Source organism: Schistocerca nitens, chromosome 1 (genome assembly GCF_023898315.1).
Source record: "Schistocerca nitens isolate TAMUIC-IGC-003100 chromosome 1, iqSchNite1.1, whole genome shotgun sequence".
In the NCBI taxonomy this organism is placed as follows: Eukaryota; Metazoa; Arthropoda; class Insecta; order Orthoptera; family Acrididae; genus Schistocerca; species Schistocerca nitens.
Window position 1 is genome coordinate 584,942,663 of NC_064614.1, and position 18,170 is coordinate 584,960,832.

General features: G+C 38.5%; 1 protein-coding gene across 1 annotated transcript in view; it reads right to left on the minus strand.

Annotated features, from left to right (window-relative positions):
• The window catches only part of LOC126255514 (tyrosine-protein phosphatase non-receptor type 13-like), a 245,893-nt gene that overhangs the window by 62,062 nt on the left and 165,661 nt on the right, over window positions 1-18,170 (minus strand). The window contains exons 9-11 of the mRNA XM_049955401.1: window positions 16,185-16,390; window positions 10,741-10,832; window positions 4,417-4,842 (exon numbers count right to left, since the gene is read on the minus strand). Of these exons, the coding sequence (XP_049811358.1) occupies window positions 4,417-4,842; window positions 10,741-10,832; window positions 16,185-16,390 (724 nt within the window). The remainder of the gene's footprint in view (window positions 1-4,416; window positions 4,843-10,740; window positions 10,833-16,184; window positions 16,391-18,170) is intronic.

Sequence of the window (18,170 nt, forward strand, 5' to 3'; positions counted from 1 at the left end):
AACACCAGAATGTCATCAATGGGTTTGCTCAATGGAGCACAGGGGAAGTGAGTCTTAGACGGGTGATGAAACACGGTGTTTCGCACTAAGTCCGGTGAAAGTTTGTGATGTCGCAAGAAGTCAATGTCTAGTATAGGTTCGTCCATTTCACACACTAAAAAAGTCCACTCGAGTTTGCAGTTTGCGGAGAGTGAGACGACGTGGGAAGTTGAACCCGAGCATTGTAGTTTAGTTGAATTCACGGCCTGCAGTGAAGTATGATGAGGGCAGATGTTCGACGACACTAAGGACATAGGCAGCAGCGAAACATCGGTTTCTGTGTCCACTAGGAAAAGGTATCCCAACGAAATGCCTTTAATGTAAAGTCGTCCGCAATTATCCGATCATTCCCAGACAGAATGTAGCACTGGGGGGTGCCTGTAATGTTGTGTGCAGGAGGTGTTTGGGAAGTAGCAGGGTGGTCTGCAGTTCCGTGCCGCCTCACCAAACCGTGTGTGGAAGTAACAGTATGGGTGGTGCGGTTGCATTTCCTGCGGAACGTTCATTGCCAGTGGCGGTGGCCAAGGTTCGGTGGCTGCAGCAGGCTCAGTTGCAGGAGGGGGCGTGACCGTGGGCGGAGCCGGAGCCGGTGACGTCCCAGTAGCTTGTTTACTGCTTCCCGGAGCGAGTGGAACGGTCGGCACACTACGGTCCCGGCCGCGTCCGGCCACAGGACGATGAACCTGAACCCAGGTCTTGTCAGGTAGGCAGTAGCTGGCGAAATAGAGCAGTGATGCATCATGTAGCTAGTCAGCAATTGTCACTGTTTGCTCTACAGGTTCAGGAGACCTTTGAGCCACAGCAAAGCGGATGTGAGGAGATAGTTTATCTGACCAGATGGTGAGGAGAGCTGTGTCAGAGAGTAGATCGGCACTGACCAGGGCACGTAGCCGTCTCCAGAGCTGGGAAGGTTTGTCATTGGCTAGTTGCTCGACGTGGAGCACTTGCCGTATTGCTACATCAATTGAGCATGCAAGCCGACGTAGAACTGTCTTTTTGGCTAGAGTGTACTTGGTAGATGAGTCCGGGGCATCGACCAGGTCAGCCATCAAGTCCTCCTGGTCTTGCAGGTGGGTGATGAGGCACAGAAACCTGGCTGACTCATCTAGCTTGTAATGGTTGAACACTTCATCCACAATTTTGAACCAGGTTGTTGCCCTGTCGGGATTAAACGGCGGCAGCGTCAGTAAGCGTTGTAGAATGTTCAGAAGAACAGGTTGAGTTGAATTCGTCGGGGCACTGCCTGAAACAAGCTGTTGTTGCTGTAGTATTCCAGTAGAGTGTGCCTCCAGAGGGTGTGGCTACAACGGCTGGTTGGGTGGCAGCGTGAAGGTGACGTGTTGTGGTTGAGCGCAATCCGTCGCAACGTGGAAGGCCGATGCGGGTGAGACACCATAATGTGTCGATTGTGGTTGCGAAAGCTCAACACGTTGCGGGTGTGTTCGGATTGACGCGTCGTGGAAGACCGACGCGGATGAGGCACCAAGATGTGCCGACTACGACAGTGGAAGCTCAACTGGAGCCGGCGCGGGGGTGACAGGTTAGAAAAAGTTCAAAGTTTGAAAACGCGTGTTAGTCCGCGGAAAGCTTGAGGTATGATCAGAGCCGGGGCCACCTGTGTTGAAGGGAGGCTGTGGAGGTGCGGGCTGTCCAGAAGCACAGTGTGGGAAATGATGTCGAACGTGGGATGGAATGTTTGAATGTTCACTGTTCATAGTCACTCCACTCAAAACAGTGTGCGGATAAGGTGAATGTCGTGGCACAAAACACTGAGGTGTAGCAGTGGGACGGAGGTGGAGGTCAGGCACAGATAACAAGTTATTGTTTGTGTTGCAGGCTGAGGTATTGAAGTAGGAAGGCATGTGCTGATGCTGAACCGAGGCAGGTGCGGGTGTAGCCGGATGCTGAGGAGGTTGACCTGTGAATGAAGCAGTTCCGGCCATGTGGCAGGTGGTACGGCATGGATTGCGGCATAGCAAATCGTTGTCCTGGCGGTGGTGGGTTGTCCAATGAAGCATTTGCAGAAAAAGGCATTGGTCCCGCACTGCACGGAGATCCGTAAGAGGTAACTGCACCGTCGATGAGGGAGGGCACATGTGGTGTAAACAAAGGCATCTGATAGCCACAGTCATGCACACTCCTAACCTCACTTATTGTTGCAGGCTCAAAAAGTCTGGCGAAATCGGTGCAATCGTCGAGTGAGAGACATCGTGTGGCAGTCCTGGCGGGTGTACATCGCCCGCAACACGATGCATGTCGATCACAAAATCCGGCGTTAGGCGTTTGGCCGAAGTCATTGTTCGAATGCTGTGTCAATGTAATACACCTGAAAATAACCGACATGGAGGCCGCGGACACAGTAAAACGGCGAAAACGGAAGACGTTGCAACTCGGGGTCACCAGTGAGGGAGAAGTTCGGGTCGGTTACGCCAAACAACACTCCCATTTTGCAGTAGTTCATTTATTCACCTAAACACATCAAAGGCTTACAAAGAACTGACATGGCAGAACTGCATAAACATAATGTTTAGCTTAGCTCAAAGACGATACTCAGATCGATGCTGGTGTCGACCTTATCGGTGCCACACCATGTTACATGCTACAATTCAGAGCCCTCTAGTAGCAGAGGGTTGCAACTTGTCTCAGCAAAGTGAGAAAGTTGATTGAGTAATATGCATGACATGTAATACCTCAACCATTATTGAGAACAGAATAAAAAGTTTGAAGGCATTACTTTTCAGCTCGCCCTCTTAGTTGGAATTAAAATTGGACCAAACCAACAGTGACTTTTAATACCTTAAAATCAAGCCTGAGTAAGGATCTTCATTATTCAAAGATAAGTTGGATCAGAAAATGGATTGGATCAATTATGACTGATGTAATAAAATTGATTCTGTGAAAATTTTTTGTAAATGAATTAGAAAATGTAAAAGAGAATTTGGAATAAAAATTAGTAACTTTCACTAATGGCATAACATACAGGAAACAAGAAATCAAAAGTAATTACACTAAGGATATGGTGGTGGTTGTTGATTCTTGTCGTTCTGAATTAAGAGAAAACCTTGTAGATGCTCTTGCAGAAAACCTTGTAGACAGGGCAACCACAACTATGACTAATCATCTTGAGGATTAAAAAGCTGCTTCAGCTATATTTAATCTTTTTATTATAAAATTACAATCAGTTTTGTGGCAGTGAAAACCACATATTGTTACCAGTGGATTACTGTGAAGTAATTTGTTTAGGCTCCACTAATCATCATTGGATCCCTACAGTCTGCTGATCTTCATTCATTGAAATACCACCATTTTGTAGTTTATTAGTTTGGTTCTGACAACAAATTTTGGATTCCATGTTCTGGGCTACTTAGCTCTTGTGACTTAGCTACATGAGTATAATTTTCTCTGTTCTACATGTTTAAAAGTTTTTTCGTGTTAGCAGGCATTTCAGGGTATGTCACTCTTCCACGATTCATTTTTATACAGATGTCACCTGAGGAAGTGTTTTCAGTGCCACAAAACCTGTTGTGATGTGACAATAAAAAGATCACTGAAGTGTCTTATTAAAATCTGAGATGAATTAACAGAAGCACGACAAACGTGATATAATACATCCAAAGGTAAACATTTTATAAGAGCTCAGAAACATGATGTTAGCAGCCAGAGAGAAATAATTGTTTGAAGAATGGCTAAGGTACAAGTTAAGTTCTGGTTATGGAATGAAACTTCTGCTGCAAAGTTAACAGAGTGTGTACTGGACCTGTACTACTGTCTGTCTGAGTACATTTGATTGACTGATGAAAGTTTTTTCATTAAACAACATCCAGACTGTAGTGAAGACACCCCCCATAATGTTCAATAGTTTGATGAGGAGCTGGTTAATTGCCCAGCAATAAACAGAGAAACGATCATGATTACAATCCCATCACAGTTCCCCTACAGGATGGGCAAGTCTACCATGTGAGCCAGGTATTCAGAAGTTCATTGTGGAATTTGGTTAAATATGAAATATATTGACGGAATAGTTCCATTTCCAATTGAGAATAGGCCTATATATAAAAATGGAAACCCCTCACAAAAAGTATCTGTTGTATAGAATTACTTACATGTAATCAATACATCCATCAAGCTTTGAAATCAAGTCAGTATTAGTCTTCAACTGAGAAAAACCAAGAATGCATCTTAAAGCTAGAAATAAAATAATGGCCTTATTTTTTTGTTAACACTCTCATACCAAAAAAAGTACATGACAGGTTGTGACACTTGCTCCTAAAAAGACTCTTTCTGTTTTCTTTGCTTTTGCAAGTTCACATAAACCTTGGTATAAACAAATAAGTCACCTATTGTGTGTTACAGTGAATACAGTGCATGTGGACTTACTGACAACATATGCTTCACTGGGCGGAGTTGCACAGGGTGAGCAGTCAGAGAGGGCAGGCAGAGATACCGTGTCTTCAGGAAGAGATGGTGGTTGCCAAAATAAATCTCGCTGTACAAGTACTCTTGTACCCATTTTGACACCAGGTCGCCACACTGATGACGGTCTACAAGGAACTTCATTTTCTTTGTTGTTTCGGAATCCATAACGTATCGACAAATTCATCTGCGGAGTACTGCACAAATCTGACTTGTTCAATTTTTTGACTGAATTATCTACAGGTTTTCCAACTTGATATTTTGTACCATTGATTTTTGAAGAAAATGTGTGCAGTCGAACTACATCAGGTTTCTTTGAGGAACTTTTTATTTTAGGCTGCTCTGGTGAGCTCATACACTTTGGTGATTCTTTCACAGGAATTCCAAACTCTGCAACAGATAAATAAAAATTCAAATTAAACTTAAACTTACCACGCATCCATCTCTTATTGCAAACAGCGAATAAATATTGAAGCCTTAATTTTGGAAACTGAGTAAATATTTTTTAAACTGAAGTAATGGTCACAACTACATTTCCAAAAAACTATTTATGTATTTCTAATAACAGTATTTATCCACTGGTAGTCATGTGCTTCACACAGTAATTATAATTCTAGACCAGTATATATTACATAAGTAGTCAATTAATCATATGGTATTAAAAATACACAAAACATTAAGTTAGAATCTTAATTTCTCATCTGCATCCTTAGTGATAAATAAAGACCTGGAAAATTTGTGTTTTGCAACAAATGCTAATACAGATGTGAATTCTGCATCAAAATGTGAGAACACAAAATTGCCTAACATAGGCTGTTTCACAACGAATTGTCTCTAGATGAATTATTTTATCAGAGGTACTTTGAAATTGCTTTATTTTCTGCATATAAGTATCGAACATGTAACAAAATTTCAGTTATTGGTATTGACATCACCTGACAAAGCCCAATTTGGAAATATGTTGTGCATGGGAAGATGTTTGTAAAATACAATACAAAGTGTACGAACGCAACAACATACCACTGTGCTCACTTATGTTTGTTTGTAAGCCATAATTTTCATAAGTGGGTATAATGTGGGCACTTATAATGTGGCAATTTTACCTGGCAGATGTTTTGAACTGTGGGTCCATCAAATACGCAATTGTGCGGTACCCATCCACAAATTCTGTGTGTGACTTGTTGTTTTCTTTTATTATTTTGAAGTCAGTGAAGTGACTAATCATGCTGCATCACAGATTCCAATTCTGACCCTCACAACAATGTGTCAGTTCTGCTTTCACAGAACACAGGCGTAGGTTACTGCCCTGTAAGGAGGAGACAAGACTTGCTTGTCAAAATCTCTCATTGCCCCTCTGGTGGTAAAAATTCTAGTTTGTTTACACTCATGGCCAGCTGTCAATATATTGTCCACAATCTGCACTATATCATCTGAAAACAAAACTTATCAGCATATTTCAACCACACTGAAATTCTTCCCATAACATGCAAATAGTTTTATTTTTGGTTCTACTACTTTTCTATGTGACTTGTCAGTACTATTTGTAGAACTGTCAAGTATGGGTAGCATAGCTATGGATAGCCATGAAAGGTCAAAATTAATATTCTGCAGATTCTGCAATCAATTAATTGGATGGAGAAAAATCATATCGAAAAACACCTTAAATCTGAGATTCACACAGTTTGCTGGCAGAAAAATGCTGCTGCTTCTCAACACAATGACCATTTGTAGAAAGATTAAATACAAAAACAAGAAGAAAACAAAAACCATTTTGGAATAAAACTGTTGAAGTTTTTGCAAAAGCAAACAATCCAATCAAAAACTTCCCTGATCACTACTTTTTATAATGCTCAATTTCAGAGCACTAAGGCTTTGTCTTCAGGCATGTAGCATGACAACCACTAAATCTGTGTGTCTATTACAATCATATACAAAAAATATTTGTGAAATTCATCAAAAATATGTACAAATTTTGCCAAAAATAGATTAATATTTTGCTGAAAATAGATGCTACATTTTCCAGTCTCAGCTCAGTTGGATATGCATGAGGTAGAAAAGTAACTGTTACCCTCCTGGATTTTGCAGTCTAGATCAGGATGAGAAGATGTGACTTTAATTCTTATACACTTAGGCTAGTGTCCCAATCATTCTACTGTTCTGTTTGGCTACACATTATAATCCAAAAAGTGTCGTAAGTACATTTATACTTGTCTATGTCAGTTGCTACAAATGAATTCTAAACTACTGTTTACGACAACTGCGTGTGAATAATCTGTACTGAGCAAGAAATATCTGTATGAAGGTTCTGGTAGAAATATAATAATCAATAAGATTGCAAGGTGAATCAGTAAGACCATTTAAATTACTGTACAGTAAGATTCTCAGAAAAATTCAGATGATGCTGAGTGAGGAAAAGAGCATCATAAAAATCACTACTCCAGTTGAAGATGGAAGGAAGGACTTACAAACAGAAGAACTGTGGTAAAGCAATGAAAGACTAAAAGTTGGTAATAAAATGCAATTCAGAAAAAATTGAAACTACCAGAATAGACAGCTGATGGCAAATTAAGTAACAAAGGAGCAGTTAGCCATCTCACACAAGTACTTGGGAATACAAATTATTGACTGGTTGGTTGATTTGGGAAAGGGAACCAAACAGCAACGTCATTGGTCCCATCGGATTAGGGAAGCATGGGGAAGAAAGACAGCTATGCCCTTTCAAAGGAACCACCCCGGCATTTGGCTGAAGCCATTTAGGGAAATTATGGAAAATCAAAATCATGATGGCTGGACATGGGCTTGAACTGTCGTTGTCCTGAATCCGAATCCAGTGTGCTAGCCACTGTGCCATCTCGATAGGTAATATGGAATAGAATGTTCACATAAGTTCAGCCAAAGGTAGAGCAGAGGATGTATTTCGGTTCATTGGTAGGGTACTGGGGCATTTCAGTATGTAAATGATAATGTTTACAAAACATTTGTGTGGTCTATCCTGGAAAATGGTTCAAATGTGTAGGATCCATGCCATAAAGAAATGATTGGGAACTTTTTTTCTATATGGTCATTAAAGGAGTGATATGAAAGAGGCTGTAGTGTATGCCTAGTTTCCTTACTTAACACTGGTTCTTAAACTATTGTAAGTGGGCTTTCATGGGATAGCTGACATTTATATTGTGATGGCTGTCAGTGTTCAGATTTCTTAGCATTTCTGTGACAGTCTCAAGTGAGTCTAATACACATATTACCATTCGTGGTGTCCTTTTTGTTTACATTCAATATCCCATTAGTCTTACCTGGTGTGAGTCCCACATTCTAGAGCAATATTTTAAAATCAGACTAACAGATATTTTGTAAGCAGTCCCCTCTGCCAATTAACTGTGCTTTCCCAGTACACTATAATGAACTGAGGTCAGTGTTTTACATGTGACTGAGTCTACGTGATCATTCCATTTCATACCTCTATAAATATCACACCTAGGAATTTGTATGAGTTGACTGATCCAATAGTGACTCATGGATGTTGTAGTCATAGGATAATATGATTTTTTTGTTTTGAGAAGTGCACAATTCTATATTTATGGGCATTTAAGCAAGTTGCCAATCTTTGTACCACTTTGAAATCTTATCATGAATTGACTGAATACCTGAGTGGCATTTTTCAGAATGAACCTTATTACATACACAATGGTTACTATAATCCAATTAAAATTACTTGACAGTAGATGTCTACCACTTGTGTCTGCAACTGCCCAGTTACAAGCAACTCACAAATAAGGCAGGTCTTTCACAAATACTGTTAATGTGTAACACAGAACAATGTTGGGAGCAACTGTTGCAAGTTATTATGGAAATGTGAGATGTCTTGTCAACAGTTGATTTTAAGTGACCAATGACTGAACTGCAGTAGACGGTGCATTTTTTTAACCCCAAATTTGTCACTCAAGCAGGCACACCATTTTTCATAACACAAGTGGGTGTGCGGCGCATTTTGTACACATGTAAAGACTAGCTGTCTCTCTGTTACCAAGGTATACAAGACTGAGCAAAACCATAGTTTAATCTTAATTAAACAGTAGTAAAATAAACTTACATTATACTACCTAAATAACTGTTTAATTAAACAATAATAAAATATACTTCCATTGTATCACTCTGTCATTGGGTACAAGTGTTAACCCACACTAAAACCCACTTGAAGCATTAAACAGTATAGTTGCATCAGACCCCTGCCAATCACTCATTTGATTACTAATTATCTCATAGATAACTGCCTCAGTGTGGGATTGTGCTGGTAACTTGAAATATGGGTCATTTTCTTGCACAGGTTGTAAATTTTTTCTCACCTAGCTTGCTGTTTATATTACTGCTGCTTGCTTGGACATTTGACAACACAACTTATCATTGAGTTAGCTGAAGCAGTAATGATGGAATGAGCATCAGCTTGCAACAGTAAAACAACAATCGAATGGTATGAGACAACGCTTTTTTTTGGCGCACTTTATAAATATGTGCTTCCGCTCTAGGGTTAAACTCATGTCCTAACCTAACCACAACTTCATGATGTGCAATGTATGTGAGAAAATTGCGCTCAACAGTCTGTGGCAGAACTAAAATCACAATCCTTTCAATCATGGCAATTTAACCTAGCCTGACAAGACAGAAAAATTTCAGTTTCAGCACTAAAAGCAAACCATAATTTCTAGCTATCGTTAGTTACCTGAAACTATCCTCACACTGGCTACATGAGCTGCTGTATTACCTACCAACAAGCAGTCCTGAGTGTCACTTGGTTGCAGATTATAGATAACACATAGATTTGAAATGAAAGAAGAATAATGACAAACAAAAAAGTCAATACAATGATGAAAATGGTCCGGCAAAGTATCAGAAATAAAAAGAAAACATTTAAACCAAATAATTGAATAAAAATTAAAGACTTCTGATTAGCTTTAGAAATACAAAAAACTATCGCCGCATATCATAAGATTCAAAATTAGGACTTTCTGCACTTCAGGTTTATAGACTAACCATGGCACTATGCCACTATACAGCATCAGGGTGTTATATTAATGACTCTGGCACCCAGTTGCAATGATGAATTGCAGCCTCCAAAAATTCGGCTTTACACAATATCATGAAAAGCTTATCTAATGTAAGCCGATTTCTGTGATTACAATAATTTTATATGTGATGCTGAATCACATCTTGCACGGAAGGATTCAGTATGGTTTGGTTAATGCTGTGTATGAAAGCTGTGTATCTTGTTAGCATCATTGTGTGTGTGTGTGTGTGTGTGTTGTTTTTGGTGTGGTTAGCATGTGTAATGAAATACAAAATAAAAGGGCCAGGCCCAGGATTCTGAATCCAAACACATAAAGAAAGGAAACTGGGCAAGAAATTGGAAGTGAACTGACCAGCTATTATGGCTGTTTGGCAACGACGAAAGGTTCAGTCATGAGCTCAGCAATCAGATTGGAGGAAACCAGCTCCATCGCATGAAAAGCCAATTATCAACTAACTTTAACCGGACTGTAGTAATACTGTCTGCCATGTCATTTATATATAACATTAATATATGATGAATTGCAGCCTCCAAAAATTCGGCTTTACACAATATCATGAAAAGCTTATCTAATGTAAGCTGATTTCTGTGATTACAATAATTTTATATGTGATGCTGAATCACATCTTGCACGGAAGGATGCAGTATGGTTTGGTTAATAAAGTTCAGAAACATCATTAAGAAAAGTAAACTACATGAGATACAATGCGACAAACGAACAGGCCATGTAGTTTAGTCCAAATGCGCTCTTTAAGGGCAAAACACCAATAATAATAATAATATAACATTAATAACAAGAGACCCAGATCACTTCCCTGGGACACAGCTTATAATTATATAAACAAAACTTGTCTACAGGTCAAGTTAACACTTGACTTACATTACTGCACAATGTATACCAACATTTAAAAACAATCTCAGTGATATTAATGGTATCTCTGTCGCAAATCAATAGCTTTTCACTATCTACTTGATTTTTAAATAAGTCAGCAGGTCTGCTGCTTTTCTGCAGCTGTATAAAAGTTCTTGATAACTTTATGTAATAGCACTCATTATATATTTTTTCCATTAAAGGTACATTATTCTGCCATTCTTTATAATTTTTAATTCTTTGCAGTATGACAGGTAACACTAATCTGTGGAGAGTTAAGTATATATAGCTTACAGTAATGTCAACAACCAACTGAAGTTACAATTTGTGAAAATGCAATAGCGCAGTAGCTCACCAGCTGAAAGTGGCTGCAGGGAACTCATCTCACTTCGAAGCTTAAGGAAGAACTGATGATGGCATGATGCAAGATGAAACACAAAGGAACTCCTGTGCAAAATGAAAGAGGCAGAACCTTCTATAATATAAAACTTTATTCCCAAGTAATTAAATATATAAACACACACACACACACACACACTGTTTGAATAGTTCATGGGAATGCAGCAGGATAAAATTATTGAAAACAGCCAATATTTCAACATGTGACCTCCCCCAGATCACTTCCCTGGGACACAGCTTATAATTATATAAACAAAACTTGTCTACAGGTATGAGGTGCATGAAGTACAATACAACCTGCTTGTGCTCTGCAATTTAAGCCTATGGTGGGTGGGTGGTACTCTGTTAGCACAAATAACATAAGAAAGCATGCAGGAAGACAATCTACAGATGATGGAGACTTGCACCACCTGCCAGCCAGAGAAACTACACCAAATATAATTGATAGCAAACACTAAATGAGGACATGATCAGGCCCTCTGTTGTTTCACCAGCTGTTAGAAGGATCGTACACGGAATGTAAACAAACCTCTCAGACCCTGTTTATAAGGCTACACATGTATCTGATCTTGAGGGATTTCCTGATCTTGAGGGATTTCCTAAGAACACTGCTCATTAAGTTTTTAATTAATGTAACCTTTAGTATTCCTATGAACTTTTCAAAATGCAGCATTGTTGTTGCAGGTGCAAACATAGTAACTACTGTCTCATAGACCATCAGAACAAAATGAATAACTATGCAATAACTATTGCAATAACTATGCATATGTATGCATGTTTGCGCATGCATATGTGTGCACCCTCCGTCCAACCTATGTCCACTCCACTACACACACACACACACACACACACACACACACACACACACACACACCTGCACAGATGCAATGTCCTCACACAAAGTAATTAGCAGGGACACTGCTGTCCTGCAAGCGTATGTATGTCTATTCTATTAGCTCCAAGCAGAGTCATCCAAAACTTCATAATCTCTGTCTTGTTTATAGGTTAGTTGTTTACCTTTATTTCTTCCATTATTTATCAATTGTGGTAAAACAATGATATGGGAACAAACGGAATGTAGCTGTCAACTCCAAGTAAAAGAGATTTTTGACAAATGCAGCTACTCAATGTGACTATTGCTATGTGCTGCACTTGTGATACAATGCCATCAGAATATTTACACATGTGCACTAACTGTACTGCAGAATAAATTCATTCTTTCACTTTGAGTAGGTTATGAGAAAAATGATCACTTAAGTAATTATACCACACCTAGGATTTCCTTCAGTTATGCCCTTAAGCTTAATGTACTTTGTAAAACTTCCTGTACATCTGTCACATTATTACTCTATTTCAGGGTTGGGCATGGTGTGCAAGACTTCATGCAAGTGAAATGTGCGGCATACATACAGTCCACGGCACAGCCTGTCTCAGTATGCCTTAGCTTTACTCGTTGGTTCTCGGAACTACTCAATACAGCACAACATTTTATTTAACAGTAAATGTGACATTATTTATTCCCACATTGGTGTGGCATTTCGTGGTCAGCATGACTTTTTCAGTTTCACAGAATCATTGTGTCAGCCTTACTTATCCTTCACAGTTTATTTGTGATATAAAGAAAGTTCATAGGTCCAATAGTTGTTTGCACAAAAAGAGGCAGTCTAGTGACCTATCATCCCAAATTTTAAATATGAATGGGAATAATGGAAGTGAAGGATGAGAACTGTCAAAACCTATTATGTAGTTGCAGAATCCATTGGTTCCTCACATTTGCTGTTGAATAACATTACAACACCATGCACAAAAAACTTTAAGATTCAGTTGATGATGAAAATGCAAAAAATTACAATGATCGACAGACAATTTGTACAGAGCTCACTGTTCTGTACATAAAGAAGCAGTTTCTGCTAAATTAGACATGATGAAATTGGTTCTGCAAATAGTAAATTTTCTGAAGTCATATGCTTTAGTACATCGTCAGTTGCAACAGTTTTTGATGGAATTGAACGAAGAGTATTACAACTTTATACATTGCTGCAAAGAACACTGGTTGAGCTGAGGGGCATGCATGGAAGGATATTTTGATTTATCTGCCGTCATTGAGTTTCTGAAGGAAAAAGGAAAGCAGGAATGAAAATTAGGACACTTAAAATGGATTTCAGACCTCTCACGTTAAGTGGACTTCACTGCACACTAGGCACAGTAAGACACCACAAGGCAATAAATAATTTATTTCTGATTTTGTGGGGATGGATTTAAAAAGAAAATTGCATTGTGGAAGGGGCAACTTCTGGGGGAAAAAAGTGAGCTTAATGGCATTAAATAACATGCAAATTTTGAAGAATTCACTGTGGCATTGAAAGAATTACACGAAAAGTTCTCTAAACATTTTGAGAACACTGCCAATCTTATATATTTTTCTGAGCTATTTTTGAGAACATTTGCCATTTTAGTTGAAAAATGGCTCTGAGCACTATGGGACTCAACTGCTGTGGTCATAAGTCCCCTAGAACTTAGAACTACTTAAACCTAACTAACCTAAGGACAGCACACAACACCCAGCCATCACGAGGCAGAGAAAATCCCTGACCCCGCCGGGAATCGAACCCGGGAACCCGGGCGTGGGAAGCGAGAACGCTACCGCACGACCACGAGATGCGGGATTTTAGTTGAAAGCACTCCTGTACATGAGCAGATGGAACTGATTGCTCTCCATTGCAGTTCCCACTCCAAAGACAAATTCTTCTGTGATAAAACTGTGCACGAGTTCTACATTGTTTTCCTCAGGAAGAGTTTTGATAACGGGGTTGCAAATGTGATACATTTCAATCAACATATGTACATGACAGGGTTTTTTTGATTATGAAAATAATTGAGTCATGTTTATGGAGCAACTCAAATGACAAAAATCTGTGAAACTGTCTGTGTCTGACCATATGCCAACAGTTTGTACCAGTTATACATTTTATTATGACTTCAGTAAGCAAAAATATAATTAAATATACTGATTTTTTGTGATGTTGTTATGAAACATAAATTAAGTGACTTGTGAGACATTCAGTGTTCCTTTCACAATTGCATTGCTGTCTAAATGTTGTGCTTTCACAGTTTCTCCCTATTTCCACTCAGAAAGCAAGGCAAGAGAGTGGGAGAAGAGTGCAGTCAAGTGACAGAACTCCATATGCAAGTAAGAGCACTGTTCGCATGCAGAATTCTTGGCTGCCCCCAGTCTTCTTGGCGTACAGAGTAGGCCTATATTAATTCAGTTTGTCAGTTCTCGGCCAACGAATACCTAAAATTCAGTTTGCTAAAGTATAGGTGAACATAAACCATTACCGTATTTACTCGAATCGAAGCCACACTCGAATCTAAGCCGCACCTGTAAAATGAGACTCGAAATCAAGGGAAAAAAATTTTCCCGAATCTAAGCCGCACCTGAAATTTGAGACTCGAAATTCAAGGGGAGAGAAAATTTTAGGCCGCACCACCAAATCGAAACAAAGTTGGTCCATTGTAATATGAGAAACAATTTAGGTCGATTTAATGACGATACAGCTACAGTAGTTTTGTTCGAGTCCTAAGCTTAGCAGTTAAGCTTTACCAGGTAGCCATTGCCCCGTCAGGCGCTCCATCCGTATTTATTTGGGTACCCTTACTTTTTCACGTCCTTCGTCTGGTTTGAATTGATTGCTTATTTTTCTTTGATCTGATAAGTGCCGTTCTCTTTGTTATAGGTGTTTACGTCACTCTAAGCTGAAAATGCATTACTGTACTGTGTCACGCATTGTTTGTCGCATTCTGATTATGAGTGTTACGGCCTGTCATCGCTAGCGGCATGGCTTGCTTTTGTGCACGCTACCGCCGCTTACAATTAAAAAGAGAGAGAGAGAGAGGAATCGTCTCATCAGCGAGACAATGGCAAGAGACTGCTATTTGTTGTTACTTACACTGCTGCTTTCTTTGACAACGATCAACAAGAACCAAATAATAGACTGCGTGTGATAGATGATGTTCTGAACGAGAGTTTAGTGAAAATTTTTCTCTGTTTGAAAATATTCGCAGACACCTCTTTAGTACATTACATTCTGCACGGAAATTAGAGTCATCTTAGATTTAAAAATCTAGTCAACTGCCGTGCTTCATTTCTGACTGTATCACTATTAGGCATAAGAATAATACAAATATAAACATGACATAATATGTATATTCTTCCGCGTTTGCTGTTGTCTCACTCTAGTTTCATAGTTTATTAGGTAGACAGGATTTAAACGAGATAGCAGCAAACACGAAAGAATACATGGCAAAATGCTTATATTCGTATTATTCTTATGGTGAAGAGAATACTGCATGTGATTCACAATTCATAAAAGTTCCTATTAGCAACCATCTCTTCTCATAGGTAGGAAAAAATCCGGAACGTAGAGTTGGCCATATTGACAAACATACCAGTCTTGCCAGTCGGATTTTCGTAGTACATTGAAATGCTGCTACATTCGAAGATGAACAATACGGCATTTGCATTTACTTCATTGGATAATGTATGAAAATGCAGTGGTCGAAACTCGGGGCGGGAAAAAGAAAAGCTAGTCTTCCACCTTTTTTTTTTAATTTATTTACTGACGCAGAGATTTTGGCGCCAGTATTTATCTTTGCGCCTGCAAAGCATGCCTGTGTAGCGCTACATATATTCGACGGCAGAAGTTAGTTGTGGCGGCACCTATAAATATTTTTCAGAACTTCCGCTTACTTTGCACTCGATTCTAAGCTGCAGGCGGTTTGTTGGATTACAAAAAACCGGAAAAAATGTGCTGCTTAGATTCGAGTAAATACGGTATTTAACATTAAGTCATATGGATATTATGTTCACATATACATTATTTCTAAGTTCGGAAATAAATCTGCTGTTATAAATGTCAAGAAAATAATTTCTGAAGCATTTATATATTAATATCCATTTAACAATGATGACATGTATATATAATGCTACAGAACAGCAACTAAAAGAATGCCTAGCTCTTCACACAAAGTAACCCTCACCCGCAAGGGTGCTCATGATTTTTCACTGGCAGTCACTCAAACTTTGAATACAGTTTATCATTTGTTTAAAGAGCACTATCTCCAATGTTAGAACAGTGTAGACTAACATATATGAATGTTCTGTCATAGTAGTTAAAGTCTATAATTAAAACAATCACTATACAAGAATCACTTTAAGCTCATTCAACTGATATTCAGTTTGAATTCATGCTTCAACTGCTTTTCAAAACAATGATACACATTCTGGTATAAAAATTAAATCAAATACATTTTTTTCAGTAATTTGTTTAATCTGTCTTGTCTCTGTCCTACGACAAAGCATTCTTCTTATTTTCTAATTATGAGAAAAAAATCACTCACTTTTTGTGCTCCATAAGGAACTTTCTTTTTCCAATTTCATCTCCACAGTTGGGCAATAATAGGAAGTGTTGTTTGTTATACCAGAGTCTCTGGATGTTCTTCCATAAAAACTTTTCTAATAACGATTTATCTTCTCTATCATTCAGAAATATTCCATTTGGATTAATGGCCAATAGAACATCTTTGGATTCCAAATTTTTTGCTATCTGTAATAAATATAATGAGAATAAACCACCTCAAGCTCCCATGGCTCACTATAAATCTATTTCAATTTCACTAGTGATGATTACAATTGTTCTTTTCATGCTTCTTCACAGTACCTAAAATGAAATCTTACATGCGTAGCAACATACATTTGTGCTGCCAGATGGCAGTGTTCAAGGAGAATGCAACAATCAAAAACAGTAATTGTAGGAAGTCAGTTATTTTCACATTCCACAGATCATAAATGCATCTATTTCTACATGAGGAAGGTATACACTGCTCCAGAAATTTCTTCATAGACTTCTAAGGGGGGGGAAAAAGAAGAAGAAGAAGCACATCGATTCACATACAATTCAATTCTAAAAACGCTGCATTCATAACAAATGTGTGTGTGTGTGTGTGTGTGTGTGTGTGTTTGTGTGTAATTTTCTAATATGACTTACATTTCCTCATTTAGTGAGGCATTTTTGTCATTTTCTGAGTACTTCTCCAGACCGTACTAGCAAGCAAATATTGTAGAAATCTAATGGTAGCAGAATGTCTTGAAGGAAGGGTAAAGAGAATGGCTGCATTAAAGCTGACATCGGTCAGTCATATGACACAATTAAAGCATATCTGCTGCAGCTAATCACAGACAATATTGACTTCAGGAATGATATCTGAGATGCCAATAATGGGTGCTGTACCAAAAGAATGTATAAATCTCTGAATAAACTGAGCATACACACGAAAAAAGTCTTTTCAGCATAACACGAAAAATATTTCCTAACAGTCAAATTAAGAATTTACCAGTCTAATGATTTTACAAAGGTGTTGTTAACTTTTGTGGTCACAACACTTTGTTCACAAAGGCAGCAGGTAGCGTAGTCACTGTAGTATTATACACTTGTTTCATCAAACACAATTTTTAATGCTTTCATGACTATGCTACATAAATAGCATAGTTTTGCAGACCTTTACACTTGATATTTAAGAATAAAGGTTTACTGTAATTTGCAAGTATGCCTGGACATAATACCATCTTCCAATCTGTTACTAATTTTTTTCTTGGAGTTTTTGTAATCAGCTTATTCAGATAATCCCATTTCCTATCTGTACTTTCTAAGCTTAAAATGTCTCAAACAATTTCCATCTTTGATCTAATGATACTTTATCTTCACACTTGCACCTTGCAGTTATTCCATAATCTGGACCTATCAGCTTTCCTTGCACTTCTTTTATTCTAGAATTGATGCATGGTTTTCCCTTCTGATAAGCTACTTTTCTAATGTTTCTCCTCCATTTCCATTCCTAAATCATTTGTTTGTTCGTGAAACGAAATCATAAAAGCTGTTACAATAAAGGATCATGCAAGCTGTCGAAGATATGAGTGTTAAAGGATTGTAACAGCAGTTGCAATGCTATTACACTGGAAATATATGGACTTTGCAGTTACAGTGTTCAGATGTCTTCTTTGTAAGATGGATCAGTAAGCAGAACAGTTGCAATTTTATTTCACAGACAAAACATTAGCTTGGACACTGTAGCAGCATTGTAACTTCATTTTCTGACAAAGTGTAGTTATGATAGTATTGGTCTGAATTGTCGATATAGCAAAAGTGGCCTTTACGTACCAAAAAAAACAAAGTGTGGGTTTCTTTTTGCCCTCATGGAAAAAGAATCTCTTAGACATACACTCCTGGAAATTGAAATAAGAACACCGTGAATTCATTGTCCCAGGAAGGGGAAACTTTATTGACACATTCCTGGGGTCAGATACATCACATGATCACACTGACAGAA